The sequence below is a fragment of the Diabrotica virgifera genome, chromosome 9 (genome assembly GCF_917563875.1).
Source record: "Diabrotica virgifera virgifera chromosome 9, PGI_DIABVI_V3a".
NCBI classification, from domain to species: domain Eukaryota; kingdom Metazoa; phylum Arthropoda; class Insecta; order Coleoptera; family Chrysomelidae; genus Diabrotica; species Diabrotica virgifera.
This window is the reverse complement of record NC_065451.1, coordinates 149,064,824-149,084,854: the sequence shown is the minus strand read 5'-3', so window position 1 is coordinate 149,084,854 and position 20,031 is coordinate 149,064,824. Positions and strand designations below refer to the sequence as shown.

The 20,031-nt window shown below is 34.0% G+C and overlaps 2 protein-coding genes across 5 annotated transcripts in view; one reads left to right on the top strand and one right to left on the bottom strand.

Annotated features, from left to right (window-relative positions):
• The window catches only part of LOC126892295 (zinc finger protein 664-like), a 175,208-nt gene that overhangs the window by 10,318 nt on the left and 144,859 nt on the right, over nt 1-20,031 (top strand). The window lies entirely within an intron of this gene.
• Nucleotides 4,035-6,445, bottom strand: LOC126892294 (piggyBac transposable element-derived protein 4-like). Of its 2 annotated transcripts, XM_050661797.1 has the most exons (3): nt 6,124-6,445; nt 5,950-6,063; nt 4,035-5,890 (listed from the first exon to the last, which is right to left on the bottom strand). In XM_050661797.1, exons 1-3 carry the CDS (start codon nt 6,392-6,394, stop codon nt 4,308-4,310), a joined length of 1,968 nt encoding a protein of 655 aa, XP_050517754.1. In that variant the 5' UTR covers nt 6,395-6,445; the 3' UTR covers nt 4,035-4,307. The 2 variants fall into 2 exon arrangements, with proteins under 2 accessions (XP_050517754.1, XP_050517753.1); XM_050661796.1 differs by having other exon boundaries at nt 5,950-6,445.

The following is a 20,031-nucleotide window of genomic DNA, read 5'->3' as shown; positions in this document are numbered from 1 at the left end:
AAATCTGTGGTGCCAGAGTAAAAGTTCTTAAGTCAGAAATCATCGTATTGCGATTTGTTTCAAAAATCGCAAGATTTGACTTATAGGTATTATTATTTCCGCCGTTATTCTGTATGCTTTAATCGTTGTATACGACTTTTTTTTACCCACAATTTTTTTAGGATTTTTTATACACAAGTATAGAACGTTATCTTTCCGCTTGTCCACTTAACTCAAAATGACCAAAACTTGACTTAAGAACTTTTACCCTGACACCACAGAAATATCAAATTTTATGAATCTTATACGAGGTATGTCAAAAAATATGAATCTCGGCCAAGAGCAAAGTACATTTAGTTTTCACAATATTGAAAAGTTATTATGAAAAGTTGTTCAGCATTAAAAACTATGTTTCTATATGCAATTACATCCTTCTAATTGAAATATATTGTGATCTAGATGAAAAAATTTGATAGGATTTGATGGTTGCATCTTAGATTTTAGACCATGCAAAGCTTTTTAGAAAGAACTTTTTATTATACATTAATTGTACTTTTCAACAACGCCCTTTGCATTTATTAGAAATAATGTGATAAGTCTTTTATTATTAATAATTAGCCCTTTTCAGTTATAACAAATAATGTGATAACTCTTTTATTATTATTAATTAATTAATCCATAACAATAAAAGAGTTATCGCATTATTCGTAATAAATGAAAAAGGCGTTGGGTATCTGTAATTTGAGAAGAAAAAAAATTTAATTAAAAGGATGTAATTGCATATTAAAACATAGTTTTTAATTAATTCCAAACAACTTTTCATAATAATAATTTTCGATATTGTGAAATATAAGGACCTCTTGATCGAAATTTATATTTTTGATACTCATATGGCGCCCCTTTGGGGTTACGCCCGCGTGCGCCGCACGCGTTGCACGCCCGGTTACGGGGGCCCTGTACCAAATCTTCTTTCGATTCTGAGCTACTAAAAGTTTCTTCTCGTTTCTTAATTCTCTTCGGTTTTTGAATTTTTGCTTTTTTCTTTCTACGTTCGTCTTCCTTTGTTTGTTTTTCTATTTCTTTTATGTTCGTCAATCTATTTTCTTCTGTAAGTTTATTCAGAACTTCTTCGGAAGTAACGACTTTTGCCCCCGGGGTGTAAAGCTAGTTCGCGTCCGTAGTAGAATACTACACGTGCACCCTGGGTAACGCTAAATGAACTAGCAACAATAGAACCGCCAGACCTGTCTCTCGTAGATCTCCTGGCGAACACATTGCAATGAACAACACAAAACGATCAAATGATGGCTCTTGTCAGAGCCAGTTGACAATCGGACCAACGGTTCGAGTATGCCAATTGAACATCGAAGGCATCAGCCGAAGCAAGAGCGAGTATCTTGGCAAGCTCCTGGCAAAGAATAAGATTGACGTGGTTACCGTTCAAGAAACACATACTGCAGACGACATACAATTAAAAAACCGTGGCCAAATCCCTGGATACACACTAATAGCTTCACTCAACCACGCTCAGTATGATATAGCGACTTACTGTAGAGCAGACATCAAACATTACAGCACATTTCACTCTAACTCGACACAAGAGATTTTTATACTCGCTGTGAAAGTAGACGAAATAACTATAGTCAATATATACAAACCACCAAACGTACTTCCCACATTTTCTCACCCGACAATATACACTGGAGACTTTAACAGCCACCATACTACATGGGGATATAACCAATGTAACCAACAAGGAGAACAAATCACCGAATGGGCTGAGTTTCACCATCTCAAACTTTTATACGATGCAAAACAGAAACCTACCTTCCATTCTGCAAGATGGAAAAAGGGCTACAATCCCGATCTCACGGATATATCTTCCAGCGGAACGGGCTCAAAAAATGACTTTAAGAACGCCACAAGGGAAGTTCTCGATAACTTTCCTAAATCCCAACATAGACCAATAATTACAACCTTGGGCACCACCATCCCTATTATAAATTAAATCCCTTTGCCAATATGGAATTTCCGGAAGGCAAGGTGGGAAGAGTTTAAATTTCAACTTGAAAGTGATATAAGACATATCAAACCCGAGGTTCAAAATTATGAAAGATTCGCATCACTAGTGATTAGGTGTGCAAAAAAGCACATTCCACGTGGAGTTACCAAATCCTACATCCCATGCTGGAACGCTTAATGTAAAGAACTACTTGATCAGTATGAGAAATCTGGAGATCCTGAAGTTGGTGAACAACTCTTAGAAACCCTAAACTCCGCGAGAACCACAAGGTGGAGGGAAACTTTAGAAAATCTCAATTTCACACACAGCAGCCGCACCGCATGGAATCTTCTAAGGAAACTAGACTCTGGTTCAAACAAACCTACAGCAAACTCTACAGCCCCACAACCGGAAGACATAGGCAAACGCATAGCCAACCTCTCAAAACCAGTAATAGAAAAAGATCATAAAAGAGAAGTTCGATCTCAGTTAAAACAAGCCAAAATTGCTCAACAACAAAGCCTACCAATAATGAAGCTCATCGAGCCAGAAGAACTTGCAGAAGCTCTAAAATTAATAAAATGTCGTAAAGCCGCAGGAGTTGACAACATTTATCCTAAATTTATAAAACACATCGGTCCGAATACCAGTAAGTGGCTTCTTGAATTTTACAATCAAATCTTGACTAAGCAGAAGTTTCCAAAATCCTTCAAAAAGAGTAAGATCATCGCAATATCTAAACCTGGGAAAGACCCTGCACTACCTGAGGGCTACAGACCAATCGCTCTTTTAAGCGTCTGCTACAAGATATTCGAGAGGATAATCCAAAAGAGACTATTTTACTTTACAAAGTCAAATATTCCTCAAGAACAAGCTGGATTCATGCCGGGAAGAAGCTGTGGTGACCAAGTCCTCTCCTTAACAACATTTATTGAGAACGGATTCCAAAAGAAACTTAAAACAGTAGCAGCTTTCATAGACTTGACCTGCGCCTACGACACAGTGTGGAAGGAGGGTCTTTTATATAAAAGTATACCAGATGGTACCGTGCCGTTCGTTCAACAGGTTGATCAACCAAATGCTAAGTGACAGACTTTTTCAAGTACACCTAAATGGGAAAAAAAGTAATTTCAGAAACCTGCAAAATGGCTTGCCACAAGGGTCAGTTATGTCTCCTCTTCTTTTTAATATTTATACGTCAGATGTACAAACTACCACCTCGCGCAAATTTATTTATGCCGATGACATGGGTTATGAGATGTTAGCACCTCATTGATCGAATTTCGTAAAAATAATTATACCATTCTTTTGCTCACGGTTTGTACAGCAATGATCACTAGGTTTCAGATTTTGATCACCTGTAGTTTATTTTTTATTAAGGGTTGAAAATTCAAGGACGAAAAAAAAGATGTTGGCACCTCATTGATCGAAATCTTTAAAACGAATGACTGTATTCGATAGGAAATAAAGCGCTGACCAATGATCACCTATATTGAACATTGATCAGGCTTTTTTTTGCACTGAAAATAATTATTAAAGTTGCAATAACCTTAGCACGCACGCGCAGTCCATTAAAAATTTTATATCTAACAGGAGCTCTGTTCTTTATTTGAAAAATTTTCAAGGACAGTCACTCTTCGGTCCGAGTAAGATTATTCTGTCTAAATCTTGACCCGAGGGGTAGCGGCGTGTAATTTGGGTTGCCTATATAAACATCGACGAAATTTGAGTTATTTAAAACGCTGAAAAGACTAGTTAGTGATAATAAAAACCGATATTTACTGCGGTTACATGATATTTAATATTAAAATATTATTGGATGTGGTAGAATGTAGACTCTTTGTATAATTACCAATTGAACAGTGAAGCTGTTAGATCAATTTTCCGATTCAATCATTTCTACTGTTTACAGTTGTGTGTTTGTGTTTGCTTTTGAGTATGTATTTCATTTTCTTGACATCGAAAATGTTAGGTGTGGAAAGAATTAATAAGTGCGTGAAATGCGAAAAAGTGTATAAACATAAACATGATTTAACACGTTAAGCCCCGGACCATCATGACATAATTTTTCTGTCAGACCGGAACATTTTTTTAATAATTTTGAAATAAGAATGTGTATAACTATTTATTTCTATTCTAAAATAAAAACAAAATACATTTTTTAAGTAAAAAAACAGCATGTACCAACAGGGTACACACGGTCTATTTATAATTATTTTTGTAATTTGTTTTAATGTGGACCATGTGTGCCATATTGGCTCACACCAGGAAGATAATCAAATACCTTCTCCCTAAGATATTTTAAGTTTAAAAATACAAAAACAATTTATTTTTTCAAAGAACATGTATGAATATTCACAAAACACTTAACACACATATATGCGGTATTAACGGCACATGCCGGACAAAAAGTGTATACCCTTTTGGCATTCTTCATCGCTGATGCTCTTCCTTCACGGTTCGAAAAGTTCTTGTAACATGCTGAACACCTTCCCCTTTTCTCTTTCTCGTCCAACGTATGCAGAGTTGTTAAAGAGTTTTCAGAAGTTGTTAAAGAGTTTTCAGAAGTTGTTTGAGGCATTAAAAGACTTTGAACAATCTGTTCACGGAACTCAGTAATTGAGAGATGTTTGCCAGTAACAGATTTGTAGAGAACTAAAGAGTTCACAAGTGCGGTATTTGTTAGTAATTCCACAGCCAATTTACGATACCACTTCATACTTCGTCGAACAGGGGAATTATATGCAGCCTTTTGATCCGACACATCGATAAAAGATTTTGCAGAATTATAGTCAACAATGGTCGATGGTTTGGGAACAGGTCCACGTTTTGTTTGAACATCTATCATCAAAGGAATATCCTTGGTCGTTAAAAACAAAACGTCCCGTTTATCTTTCCATTTTCCGATAACAACTTTTGTATTACTCTGTAGATACTTCATGTCACCTCTTTTTAATTTTGCATTGACTACCGCTTTGGGATTATGTTTCCTATTGGAACGTAATGTTCCGACTAAATGGGTTTTCCTATTATTTAAATCATGAGCCAAGTCAACACTCGTATAAAAATTATCAGTATATAAACTTCTGCCTGTATCTAGAAGCGGTTGCATAAGTTCCATCACCACTCTGGATGCTAACGACTTTTCAGATGGTTGCATCTCTTTTCCACCGTACACTTTAACGGCGTACGTATATCCATCTGCGACGCAAAGTTTAAACAATTTGACTCCATATTTGTGTCTTTTTCCAGGAATGTATTGCAAAAAACTAAGTCTACCACGAAATGGCACCATAGTTTCGTCAATACATAACGATTCTCTAGGAGTACACATTTTCTGAAACTTTTCATTTAGTATTTGTACAAGAGGAGAAATTTTGTAGAGTCTGTTTCCAGGTGGGCAGCTCTCGTTATCTGAAATGTGAAAGAAGTGTAATAATATTTCAAATCGACTTTTACTTATTTCACACATTTTAGAAACTTCATTTTTGTAAAGTAAATTGTTACTCCAATAATTTCTGAGTTTCGGTTTTCTGTCTAACCCCATCCAAATAATGAGAGCCAAAAATCGAAGCAATTCTTTTCTGTCAATTGGTCTCCAGTTACTCATAAGCGAATGTTTCGTTATTGACTCATTTACAATACCAGCGATTATGGTTTGTTCGGCGTATTTATTAGTTTCAGTAACCAACAAATCTTGCACTTGACGGTCGATAAACAGTAGGTAGAAATCTATTGGTTTGTGGTATGTAAGTTTTGCGAGTTCTTCCTGATTTATTCCTGAAGTAAATGATAGTTCGAACTTATTGAGATCATCTGGATTTGGCACATCGCTCCATGTTATTTTATTTCTTGATACAACATCGTCAATAACAGCTTCCAGGCTAACGTTTGCAGATTCAGCTTTTTCTACAAAGCAAAAAAAAAGTAAACTACAAACAGAATTTGTGCATTCCTAAATAACTTACCTATCCTTCTTGTATCAGCCTCCTTTTGGATACAACTAGGACCTGCAGTTATTTTATTTCTTGATACATCGTCAATAACAGCTTCCAGGCTAACGTTTGCAGATTCAGCTTTTTCTACAAAGCAAAAAAAAAAGTAAAGTACAAACCGAATTTGTGCATTCTTAAATAATTTACCTATCCTTCTTGTATCAGCCTCCTTTTGGTTAGAACTAGAACCTGCAGTAAATTCTTTGCAATTTTGTGTTTGTTTGCAAATTTTAGCTTTTTTTCTACGAGACTCATATTCACTACTGTATGAGTCTGAAGAACCATCAGTAACATTTTCATTGTACACTGGATCGGCATCAGAATCATAAAACGTACTTTCAGACATACTACTATCACTAAAGTCACTCTCCTCAGCAAGTCTGCGAAGTTCGTCTTCCGATAGTCCTTTACGGAACATTATCTTATTTTTTAGTTCCACTTTTTAACAAAAAACTGAAGAGAAAATAGTGTTAGCCTCGTTACACGTTCGAACCGATACTGACTGAAGCATGTTAGAAATTATAACCTAACCTGTTTGTGAACACGTGGTTTAACGGACCAACCTCTGATTTTGTTTACCACAGACCGTTTACACACATTTATACATAAGAAAGCACGGCAAATGCGATCCTCGACGAGCCACGGCATTAGGAACACGACACTTCGCTGTGGCCTGATAGGTACACACGGTCCCAGATAAAACTAGAGTGTGTGCCAGTGTGGTACACATGGGGCTTAACGTGTTAAAAAGACATGTAAAAAGTTCGCATCCCGACAAATTGGATGCAATTGCCCCTTTAATTTAGATATAAGTCAAGTTTAAACTTTCATGTCAAAAAAGTGCACACAAATGTATCAGTTTCTGCAGAAACTAAAACATTTCATCATAAATGTTCTCTGTGTAATTATCATGCAACTTTTAAAAAGGACTTTATTAAACATTATGAAACTTCTCATAGCATTCCTATGCAATACGATTATACGATACAATAGAGTTTTCCAACCATGATGACTTTATTTCTTGGAAGAATAAAATAGAGCTTGAAACAAATGCTAGTGTCGTTTTATTGCTGAAAAAGTGAACTACATAATTGCCACCGATAATAAACAGGCCATTTCGCGATTCAAGTTTATCAACACAAATTACACGCCGCTAATATTCGGGTCAGGATCTAGAATCGAGTATCAAAATTGTTGCAAGCTTTTTACTCTTCGGACAAACCGTTTTCTTACAGTGTTGCGCGATTTTGAATAAGTAATAAATTATAAGTTCTGATCCAGAAAACTCAGAATTGATTTTTACATTATAATCAAACGAAGCGGTTATAGTTAAATTTGTTGCTATCTAGAGAATGTAAAGATTATTCGTGATAATAAGAATTGTAATAGATTTCTTTGTTGTGGATATAATTAGGACTATTTTATTCCAAGGAGATTAAGTCAGATCACACTATTGGCAACTGAGAATCTTAAAACATATGTCTTATTATATGCATTGTTGTCAGGTCTAAAAGTTACTTTTTCTCTTAAAGTTTTTTATACCTACCTAATAATATTAGTATAATTATTATATTATATTATATTATATTATATTATATTAGATTATATTATATTATATAATTATATTATATTATAATAATTATACTATCATTTTTTAAAAAGGAATTTCTTTTTTAAGGAATGATAATATTATATAAAACTGGTGATTTTTTCCTTCGCCATGCGACGGGGGATACAATCAATTGCCATGTACAGTCGCTGTACTCAATTTTTTCTGGCATCCTCTAATTTTATTTGACAACCTCCAACGTTTTCTGACTCGTACTTTTTTTATTTTATAACTATAAGAAAGACTGGATTGATTTCGCTAATTTTGATTTTGAAATATTTTTAGAAGTCGTGTTCTCACCATAGGTATAATAACACAATAGATTAGGCCAGGTCCGAAAAATAGCGTAACGCGGAGCAGTTCGGGTCGGTGGTCTATCTATCTCTCTTTACCGGCGCTTAGCTTTCTCTCTCTAGCATATGATGGCTGCCGCCTCTGTGTCACTCAAGGTTCATAGATAGTATGCAATAATCTACCTTGTGTGTCACTGTCGTTCCATTACTCCCACCTCTTGGTAGATACGCTCACACTGGCACGACAGACAAAGATAGCTAGACCACTGTACTTAACCCGCGAGTAGTCACGCCGTTAGATAGAATCTCACATTTTATCCTTTTTCGCGATAACTTGATGAAAAATTTTGAAATTTTGAAAAAATTTCGTAAGTGCCTCGAGGAAGGGTGTAGTAATACGTAGGATTTTTTTATTTATTTATTTCTTCTTCTTCTTCTTTTTGTGGAATTTATGGCTATGGGGACAGCCAATTAGCTTTAATAATTGTTAGAAATAATATAAAATAAAAATTTGTTGTAAATCCGTATTTAAATTCCAATTTTGAGATAGAATCTAACACGCGACTATTCACGTTACAGAAGTGAGCGCGACTACTTCCGGGTTAATATTGGCGTTACACCCAGAGATATGTCAAGAATAGATCTGGCTAGGGATATGCTAAATAATGCATCGGGGTGTAACGTCAATATCAAGTACGGTGGTCTAGCTATCTTTGTCTGTCGTGCGAGTGTGAGCGTATCTACCAAGAGGTGGGAGTAATGGAACGACAGTTAAGGCCGCGTCCCACCATCAAATAATTTGATCAAACTGGTTTGAGCAAACTGAAAGTGACAATTAGTGACGTCACATCCTGAGTGTTCATTGTGGATAATAATGAAAAATTTTAATTTTAAATAAAGTACAAACAAGTTAGACAACTCAATACACAAAATTTGATCAAACTAGACTGATAGTGAGAGCACAGATTTTTAGAATTTCAAAAAAACTGCAATTGTGATGTCACTTTGACGTACTTCCGGAGTTTGCTCAAACTGTTTGATCAAATTATTTGATGGTGAGACGCGGCCTTTACACAGAGGCGGCAGCCATCATATGCTAGAGAGAGAAAGCTAAGCGCCAGTAGATAGAGATAGATAGACCACCGACCCGAACTGCTCCGCGTTACGCTATTTTTCGGAGTTGACCAAATCTATGTGTATAATATCTTTGGTTACCCCTCGATGCCACAGTATAGGAGGCCGATGCATTGAGTAGCATATCCCTAGCCAGATCTATTGTTGACATATCTCTGGTTCTCACTATCAAATAATGAGCCATGATAGTGCGACGTCAAAAGGTCCAAAAAGTTTCCAAACAAAGCAAAGGTTTGACATCTGTGAATTGTTTATACACGTGATTTGTGTAATCCATTTTAATTTTATTTTATTTTAACAATAATCTGCACATTTTTTCTTAAAGGCCCCATCTCACCATCAAATAATTGACAGTTATTTGATCAAACTTGACAGTCAAACTTGACTAGTGACACAAACTATACATACTAACTGTCACTTTGTGTCACTAACTGTCAAATTTGATCAAATAACTGTCAATTAGTTGATGGTGAGACGGGGCCTTAAGACACAATCCTTGTTAGTCATATCAATCATATTGCTTTTAATTTTATAAATGTCCTTACACAAAATCAAGGATTTACACACTACATAGTACTTACTGCTCTTCAGGTTCTTAACCAGTCCTATATGGAAATATGGTGGGAAATATACTATGAGCATTGATTACAATCACGGGTACCCAACACCCAACACATTACCATTTTGTAAAAATTAAACATCTTACAATAAGCAATATATTCCAATTATAAAAACCAAAACAAACACCACGTGTGAATTTTTGCTTTGTTTGGAAACTTTTCAGGGTAGCCAACATTGATTTGACGTCACGACTATCAAGGCCGCGTCTCACCATCAAATAATTTGATCAAACAGTTTGAGCACACTTGACGTACTTGAGGAAGTACGTCAAAGTGACGTCACAATTGCAGTTTTTTTGAAATTCTAAAAATCTGTGCTCTCACTGTCTAGTTTGATCAAATTTTTTGTATTGAGTTGTCTAGGCCCCCTCACCATCAAATAATTGACAGTTATTTGATCAAACTTGACTAGTGACACAAACTATACATACTAACTGTCACTTTGTGTCACTAACTGTCAAGTTTGATCAAATTAACTGTCAATTATTTGATGGTGAGACGGGGCCTTTAAGGCCGCGTCCCACCATCAAATAATTTGATCAAACTGGTTTGAGCAAACTGAAAGTGACAGTTAGTGACGTCACATCCTGAATGTTCATTGTGGATAATAATGAAAAATTTTAATTTTAAATAAAGTACAAACAAGTTAGACAACTCAATACAATAAATTTGATCAAACTAGACTGATAGTGAGAGCACAGATTTTTAGAATTTCAAAAAAACTGCAATTGTGACGTCAAGGCCCCGTCTCACCATCAAATAATTGACAGTTAATTTGATCAAACTTGACAGTCAAACTTGACTAGTGACACAAACTATACATACTAACTGTCACTTTGTGTCACTAACTGTCAAGTTTGATCAAATTAACTGTCAATTATTTGATGGTGAGACGGGGCCTTCACTTTGACGTACTTCAAACTGTTTGATCAAATTATTTGATGGTGAGACGCGGCCTTTTCGGTCCACTTGATCAAACTGGTTTGAGCAAACTGAAAGTTAGTGACGTCACATTCTGAGTTTTCATTGTGGATAATAAGGATAATAATGAAAAATTTTAATTTTAAGTAAGGTACAAACAAGTTAGACAACTCAATAAAAAAAATTTGATCAAACTAGACTGATAGTGAGAACACAGATTTTAAAATTTTAACAAACTGCAATTGTGACGCCACTTTGACGTACTTCCGGAGTTTGCTCAAACTGTTTAATGAAATTATTTAATAGTGAGAACACGACTTAACGCTCGGTTTCATAATCAGATAAAGTGAACTTTAAATTTTAAGTTGGTACCTTTATCAATAGCTAAGGCCATGATACTATAAATAAAGGCTAAGGCTAATAAATAAATGGCTAAGGCTACGTCGGGGCCGGCGTAGCTAAGCGGTAGTGTGCTTGGCTCGCGTGCCGGTGGTCCGGAGTTCAAATCCTACCGCCGGCAAGAACAACTAGACATTTTTAAAATTTTTATAGGCCCCAGGTCGACTCAGCCTGAATAAAATGAGTACCTTGGGTAAAACCAGGGGTAATAATAGGCGGTTGAAGCGTGGCACGCTGTTGAAGGTGGTTGAAGGTGTTACCTTCCTTGTATACCGTAGGCCCTAGATATTCGCTCTGAGCGTTAACAAAGTGTCAAAACAAAATCGACCGACCTGCTCATGGTGGCGGTTTTTTGAAATTTTATCAGGACGCTTTGTGTATGTTTAAATGAGACATTTAAAAAAAATGCCGTGTCACGCTAGTGATATTATGTATTAATATAAACAGAAAATAAAAAACGCACTTAATCTGATATAAATTCTTCTATTTCCAATATTGATTATCAGTTTGATTTTGTATACATAACCTCACTATCGCAGTTTATGTCAATAAATATTTATTAACGAAAAAGAAAATATTTTTGTTGCACTATAAATTAGAGTATAAATTAATAACTAATGAATTCTAACAATTGTATTCGGTTATTATCACTACAAAATAAAATATTCAAGTTTAACAAAATAATCCCATAAGACTCAATGTTAAAACGTCCTGACAAAATCTGACAGCGTGTCACGTGACTGTAGAGACTGTAGAGACGCACGGAGCCAATAGCAGACTACCCTGCTATACTCCCAAAGCCACGTGAGCGGTATAAAACGGGAGACTATTCATATTACCTTTATCAATGCAATAATTCATATGGGTAAATGTCAACGTTAAAGTGAACTTTAGTTGATGTTTAACACTTTAAAATTGACATTTACCCATAGGGCTTTTCATCGATTGGCATTTGTTTCGAGCTTCTGTCAGATGTTGTATAATCTGTGTACAATATTAATATACACGGATTATACAACATAAGACAGAAGCTCGAAACAAATGACTGTGAATGAAAATCCCCATATGATAAGGTTACCAACTTAAAATTTAAAGTCCACTTTAACTGATTATGAAACCGCACGTAAGGAAGAAGATCTCTATACCTACTCTATACATTGAATCTCATCAGATATCAAATGCGTTATTAGTTGTATAGAAAGTGTCTAAATAATGTGCTCCTTGTTCAAGAATATCTCTATTTTTGACAATATCGAAAATTAATATACGGAAAATATGTTTATAAATAAAAATAAGTTTAAAATATTGTTTATTTATTAGGTATAATAAAAAGTGTTTTTCAACATTTACTCTGCGATAAAGTTTAAAATTCAAAACCCTCCAATGATTGACAGACGCCTATAAAAGACTTTGGCCAGAAGCAGAAGACCAAGCTGCTAGGTCAATTCCAGAGAGTCGTCAATGGACGACACCTGCCACAAGCCAAGAATTTATAAAATATTCAGTGATGAGCGAGCTAATAACGGGCAAAATAACGTAAAAGAGAGAAAAGATAACACGTTGTGAAATAAAAAGAGATGACACTAGTAGAGATGTAAAATTATCAATAGGAAGCTATACTTAAATTTATATTACATAGTTTCTCACCTTTAGACGTCTGTGACAGGAGAATTTTATAAAATTGTGTAACAGTGGCACTTGTCATCATAGATATAACAGAATAGATTAGACCAGTTCGAAAAATAGCGTAACGCGGAACAGTTCGGGTCGGTGGTCTATCTATCTCTCTCTACCGGCGCTTAGCTTTCTCTCTCTAGCATATGATGGCCGCCGCCTGTGTGTCACTGTCGTTCCGTTATTCCCACCTCTTGGTAGATACGCTCACACTCGCACGACAGACAAAGATATCTAGACCACCGTACCTGATATCGGCGTTACACCCCGATGCATTGAGTGGCATATGACTAGCCTGATCTATTTTCTTTACATATCTCTGCTTGTCATACTCCTTTCATACTAAAATTGTCTAAAGATGGTGAAGTATGTAATGTAATGTAAATTTATAGGTTCCTATCGATAGTTTAACACCTCTGCTAGTTTCAACTCTTTTTATTACACAACGTGTTATGTTTTCAATCTTTTGCGTTATCATGCGTAAGCAAGGTTTGATAATTTAATTGAGTTGAAGCTAGTTTCTATAATAAGAACATTCTTGCTGAATAGGTATACAGTATGATGAGTGCACTAAGAACAGGCAAAATAACGCAAAAGACGGAAAACATAATACGTTGAGAGGTAAAAAGAGATGAAACTAGTAGAGGTGGGAAATTATTAATAGACATCTATAAATTTACATTATATTCATAGTTTCTCACCTTAAGACGTATCGGATGAGTTTGGCGACGTATAGGAGTCAAACTGTGGCAGGAAAATTTTATAAATTCTGTCATAATTTGACTCCGATACGTGGCCAAACTATCAATATAAGGTAAATTTCTAGGTTTTTATATATAATTTCCCACCTCTACTGGTTTCATATCTATTTATATACACAACGTAATATGTTTTCCGTTATTTTGCCAGTTATTAATGTACTCATCACCGTATATTTTTACCATCAAGACCAAACCCTGAACAATGTTATCTCGTTCAAATATTTTAATCTGTTTGTCCTTTGTCCAGTGTATGTTATTTGTATCGTTAATTTTAAGTAAATGTCTTCATTCTGGGAAGGTATACTTAGATCGAAAGTATGCTTGAGCAAGATAATATTAATAAATAACTATGCTCAATATTTGCATTTTATTTTTAAAAATAAAAAAATATACCTATATAGGTGCATATTTGCCTTTAATCGGTTTAATAAATACATATATTATATATTCGATAGTTAATTTGTAAGTAAGGGGCTTATTGTTAAAATGTTAATAAATGGTGAACTTATATCTAATATGGACAAAACATTAATCGAAGCCATCGAGATAAACTTGTAAATATTTACATTTATATGTAATATTTCAACCAAGTTCGTTGATTTAAATAAATATTGAAACTCAGGCAACATTGCTGATGGTAACAACAATTTGCATTAGAAGTAATTTTTTTCTCTCTCTGTTAATAGTTCTATCCCTTCTACTGGATTATTATGAATGTACAAGTTGGCTAACTTGATAGACAGCTGATTATACAGTGTTGCCTTGTTGCCTAAGTTTCAGTATATATCGTTAAACCAATTATAATTTACTATTTTATTTATCTATCAGCCACAATTTAAGTGTGAAATTAAATTTATTTGGCGTTTTATCCTAAGTTGCCATAAGAAAATAGCTTCAGAACAATACAGTATAAAATTGTTTGAAATAAGTTACGTTTTTAAGTAAATATTTATAAATAATATGTAATAATTCATCTCGATGGCTTCCATTAACGTTTTATTCACTTAGTAGGTATAACTTTCAGCATTTATTAACATTGTAATAATAAGCAGCTTACTTTGAACTTAACTATTGAACTTGTTATTTGAAAATTATCAATACAATTCTGATTGAAGACAAACATATTCTGTAACAAGTTGCTTATTTTGGAAGCTAGCTTATTTTCTGGGTTGCAAATTGCAATGCAATTATCAAACCTCGCTACCGTATCAGCGATTTAAAGGACGAATCCTGCTTTGTTTTATTTCTTATATTCAATCTTTTATATTTTGAAACAAGGTGGATAACAGAAAACAAACGTAATTTTTAAAATGTGGTTGCATTAAAAAACAACGTGTACTACTTATATAGGTATTTATGGACAAACTAGGGATTCCAAAAAGGTAATGTGCATGATAATAATGACGATTGGGTACGTAGATCTTATCAAACAAGAAAATACAGAACGATATTAAATATATAGATAGAGTGAGATCGATAGACAGAATAAGTCTTCTTAACAGACCTTAAGCTGCGACAGAAACATCCTGTTATGGCTGTTACTAATCTCATACTAATGGCACCAGTGGCGCACCCAGGGGGTGGTTTGGGTGTTAAAACCCCTCCCACCGGCCACCAGGACATACAAAGAATAGTAGGAAAATGTAACTTGTCTTTAACAAACATACAAAAAAATTGCTGTGTAATATGTAAAAAAGTAGAAAGAGGCTTTTCATCGATTGTCATTTGTTTCGAGCTTCTGTCATGTGTCACATAATATTAATATATCTACGTCATACGTCTTTGGTTTGTATCATTGGCAATACCAATAACGTATGACGTAGATATATTAATATTATGTGACACATGACAGAAGCTCGAAACAAATGACTGAATGAAAAGCCCCATGAACGATCACATCAATCACTTATTTTGTATTTGCTGTCTTTTTCTATAAATAACAAACTTTTGTTATAGAAAAAGACAGCAAATACAAAATAAGTATTTAAGGTCAAATGTCTTCTTCTTTTTTTTCTCAAAATGTCATTTTATGCGATTATACATGATTTGGTGTTTATTTAAACAAATTTGCATTTTACATCGTAAAGTATCAATGAAAAAAATATATTTTAGTACAAGGGACTCAAAAATATCATTATATGGCATTATAACAAGTTATTTTGATGGAAAATCAGTTTTTGATCAAATTTTATAGTGTATAAAACGTTTAAATATCGTTTTTCTACAACCGTGTTAAAAATGCAATTTTTAGCACTCCATACGATCATTATGCCACTTTAAGGCACTAGTGCTTTAAAATTTGTATGGCACTGCAGTTCGTATTGACCGTATAGGCAATTTTGATGTAATGTCAAAAAAATATAAAAATGGAATGTCAGTCAAGTTCAATTAAAAGTTTTTGTGGATATTGCCCTGTAATTACGTTTGTAGAAAAAATATTGTATGATATGCGTGTTAAAAAATACATTTTTAAGGCACTCATGTGAATTGCAGAACTCGCTTCGCTCATTCTGAAAATTTTCACATGCGTGCCTTAAACGTGTACTTTTAACATTAATATCATAAATAACTCCGGATACAAAACGAACTAACGGAAACAATAGATGTGAAAAAGGGACTACGCCAGGGAGACGCTCTATCATGCATCTTGTTCAACATTGTACTCGAGAAAATAATGAGGGACACAACAGTCAACACTCGAGGAACAATAATTAATAAAAGCGTGCAAATACTAGCATTTGCAGATGATGTTGACATAATCGCAAGATCAAGAAGAGAAATGATAGAGGCATTCAATCAAATAGAACGAGCTGCACAAAATAGTGGCCTGAAAATCAACCAGAACAAAATAAAATATATGCAGGTAAGTAAAAACACAGAAATAAGGCAGCCACAAAATATAACAATAGGATAATACAACATTGAGGGGGTAAAAAACTTTACATACTTGGGATCCCTAGTCACATCTGATAATAACGTAGCAGAGGAAGTGAAGAGGCGAATATTTATTGCCAATAAAAGTTACCATGGCTTAATTCGGCAACTAAGATCAGACAACGTCGCAAGGAAAACAAAATGTACAAAACCCTAATAAGACCGGTACTCACATACGGCTCAGAAATCTGGACACTCACTAAAAGAGAGGAAACATTGCTAGCCACCTTTGAAAGAAAAATCTTGCGACACATATATAAGGGCACAAAAGAAAATGGAATTTGGCGAAGAAGGTACAACTTTGAACTATACGAAATATACCAGGATCCAGATATCATAACATTCATTAAAATAGGACGGCTGCGTTGGATGGGACATGTAGAAAGAATGGAAGAAGGCGAAATACCAAACAAAACATTCAAACAGATGCCAGTAGGAAAAAGAACAAGAGGAAGACCGAAGCTGAGATATTTAGAACAAATAGAAAATGATATAAAAACCTTAAAAATAAAAAACTGGAGAAAAAAAGCACGAAACAGATCAGAGTGGAGAAGAATCCTGGAACAGGCCAAGACCCAGAAAGGGCTGTCGAGCCAATGATGATGATGATCATAAATAACTATTTTTACATTTTCCTCCATTCCCAAAATACATTATAATCGATTTGACTGAAAATATGCCCACAGATAGCCAAAGCATAGGACTTTAAGTGGTTAGAATGATTTGAATTAGAAAAGAAAATAATCGTTTTCGTTTTGATTCAATTCGAGTCTCTTGCCATCCTCTGACACCGTGTTTCGGGGTCTCTACCCCTTATCAAAGAGGCTATGCAAGTAGACTGAATTGAATCAACTCGAAACGAAGAAGAACTGCATATATTAAAATATCTGCAGCAGAGTGTGGTTATACTATCCTCTAACGGGGAATGACAAAATGAATAAAAATAAATTTCGACCAAGAATCAGGATTCTGTTAACCGAGATACGATAGTACACTTCGCGTCAAAAAAAACTGGTACAACTCTTATAACCGAAAATCGTGTTTTTCAAGTTGTGTAAGTTGATCTTGTCACAAGTGTCATTTAAATTTCTAGGGCAAAGTTGCCAGTTCAACGAAAATATTATATCAAACTAGGTAAAAACGGGGCTGTGCGACAGACCGCATTTTTTAATACACTAAAAACTAAAACAATTGTAATTTTCCGTCATCTAAATTAAGTATCCATACATTGATTCGGTTTTTATTATAATTTATAAAAATATTTCAATTCAAAAATAATGATAGATAATAAATCTTGGCATGACTTTAAATTATTATGTTTAATGTCAAATCGAGAGGTGTGATTGGTTTCTCGTAAATTGTAGGACAAAACTGCATTAAGTTGTGTAGAATACATAAAACACACTGGAAAAATTAAAAATTTAATTTGAAATTAATACAAAATGAATAACTTTTACAGTGAACAAGTGTGTAATTTAAATATATGTATTACAATTATTCGAAATATACATTTTAAACGTTATTTTTTTGCGTTATCTTTGCGTTTTGTATTTGCGTTATCTGTGATGGCAACAACGAAGTGATTCACGAACAATAATTGTCAGTCTGAACACAGGTTTACATTGGGAAAAAAAGTGTACCAGTTTTATATGACGCGAAGTGTACCAAGCGGCGCCGCTAGGAGGAGCATTGAATTACATTACAATACAAACTCAAAATACTCAAAAGTATAATTAGTCCAGTCGGGATAGCATTTGACCTTGCATGCCGAGCTGCTCAAAATTTTATTTTTCTTATCTTTAGGGGGGTCAAAAGTAGTCTAAATTTAAAATCGCGACCACCATCTTGATTTTAAAGGAGAACCGTTTTTGCACAATATCTCCGCCATTTTTAACTTTTCCACAAAAATGGTAGAAACTGAAATTGTTAATAATAAATCGTATTTACAATTATTACAATTTCTTTTTAAAAATTTTTGTCGTGAGGTCGATATTTTCTGAGTTAATTGTACTTACAGTAACCGCCTATATTTTTGACCATGATATTGCATGTAACTTTTTTATTATTGTAATATAATTCAAATCCTTCTAACCACTTAAAGTCCTATGTTTTGGCTATCTGTGGGCAAATTTTCAGCCAAATCGATTATGATGTATTTTGGAAATGAAGGAAAATGACGGTATTTTAACGTTTTCTACACTAAAGAATTTGATCAAAAACCTGTTTTGAATCCAAATGACTTGTTACCTATACCTATAATGCCATATAAATGACATTTTTGAGTCCCTTGTATTAAAATAGTATGTTTTCCATTGATACTTTACGATAGAAAATGCAAATTTGTTTAAATAAATACAAAATCACGATAAAATCGCTTAAAATAACAATTTGAGAAAAGAAGAAGAAGACAATTCGACCTTAAATGTTTTATTTCTACATCTCTCAGATGCTATATATATACAAATTTTCAGACAAATCGGAGATCCAAAAGTTTTTTTGATCCAAAATTGAGTGATTTGAAATGGAATCACCCGTAATTATATGGTATAAGTTCTTGGCTTGTGGCAGGTGTCGTCCATTGGCGATTGACGACTCTCTGGAATTGACCTAGCAGCTTGGTCTTCTGGCCAAAGTCTTTTTAGGCTTAGGAGTCTGTCAATCACTGGAGGGTTTTGAATTTTAAACTTTATCGCAGAGTAAATGTTGAAAAATACTTTTTATTGTACCTATTATATTATATAAACAATGAAATATTATTCTGGTCCAGATAATAAAAATATTATTTATAACAATTATTAAAGCTAATTTACTGTCCCCATAGCCATAATTTCCACAAAAAGAAGAAGAAGAAAAAAAATAAAAAAAGGTCCTACGTATTACTACACCCTTCCTCGAGGCACTTACGAAATTTTTTCAAAATTGCAAAATTTTTCACTAACGGCGCGACTACTCGCGGGTTAAGTACAGTAGTCTAGCTATATTTGTCTGTCGTGCGAGTGTGAGCGTATCTACCAAGAGGTGGGTTTAATGGAACGACAGTGACACAGAAGCGGCAGCCATCATATGCTAGAGAGAGAAAGCTAAGCGCCGGTAAAGAGAGATAAATAGACCACCGACCAGAACTTCTCCGCGTTAGGCTATTTTTCGGACCTGGCCTAATCTATTGTGTTATTATATCTATGGTGAGAACACGACTTTTAAAAATATTTCAAAATCAAAATTAGCCAAATCAATCCAGTCTTTCTCATAGTTATAAAATAAAAAAAAAGTACGAGTCAGAAAACGTTGGTTGTCAAATAAAATTAGAGGATGCCAGAAAAAAATTGAGTGCAGCGACTGTACAGGGCAATTGATTGTATATATCCCCCGTCGCATGGCGAAGGAAAAAATCACCAGTTTTATATAATAGTATCATTGCTTAAAAAAAGAAATTCCTTTTTAAAAAATGATAGTATAATTATTATAATATAATATAATATAATATAATATAATATAATATAATATAATATAATATAATATAATATAATATAATATAATATAATATAATATAATATAATATAATATAATATAATATAATATAATATAATATAACATAATATAATATAATATAATATAATATAGTATAATAATTATAATATTATTAGGTAGGTATAAAAAACTCTAAGAGAAAAAGTAACTTTTAGACCTGACAACAATGCATATAATAAGAC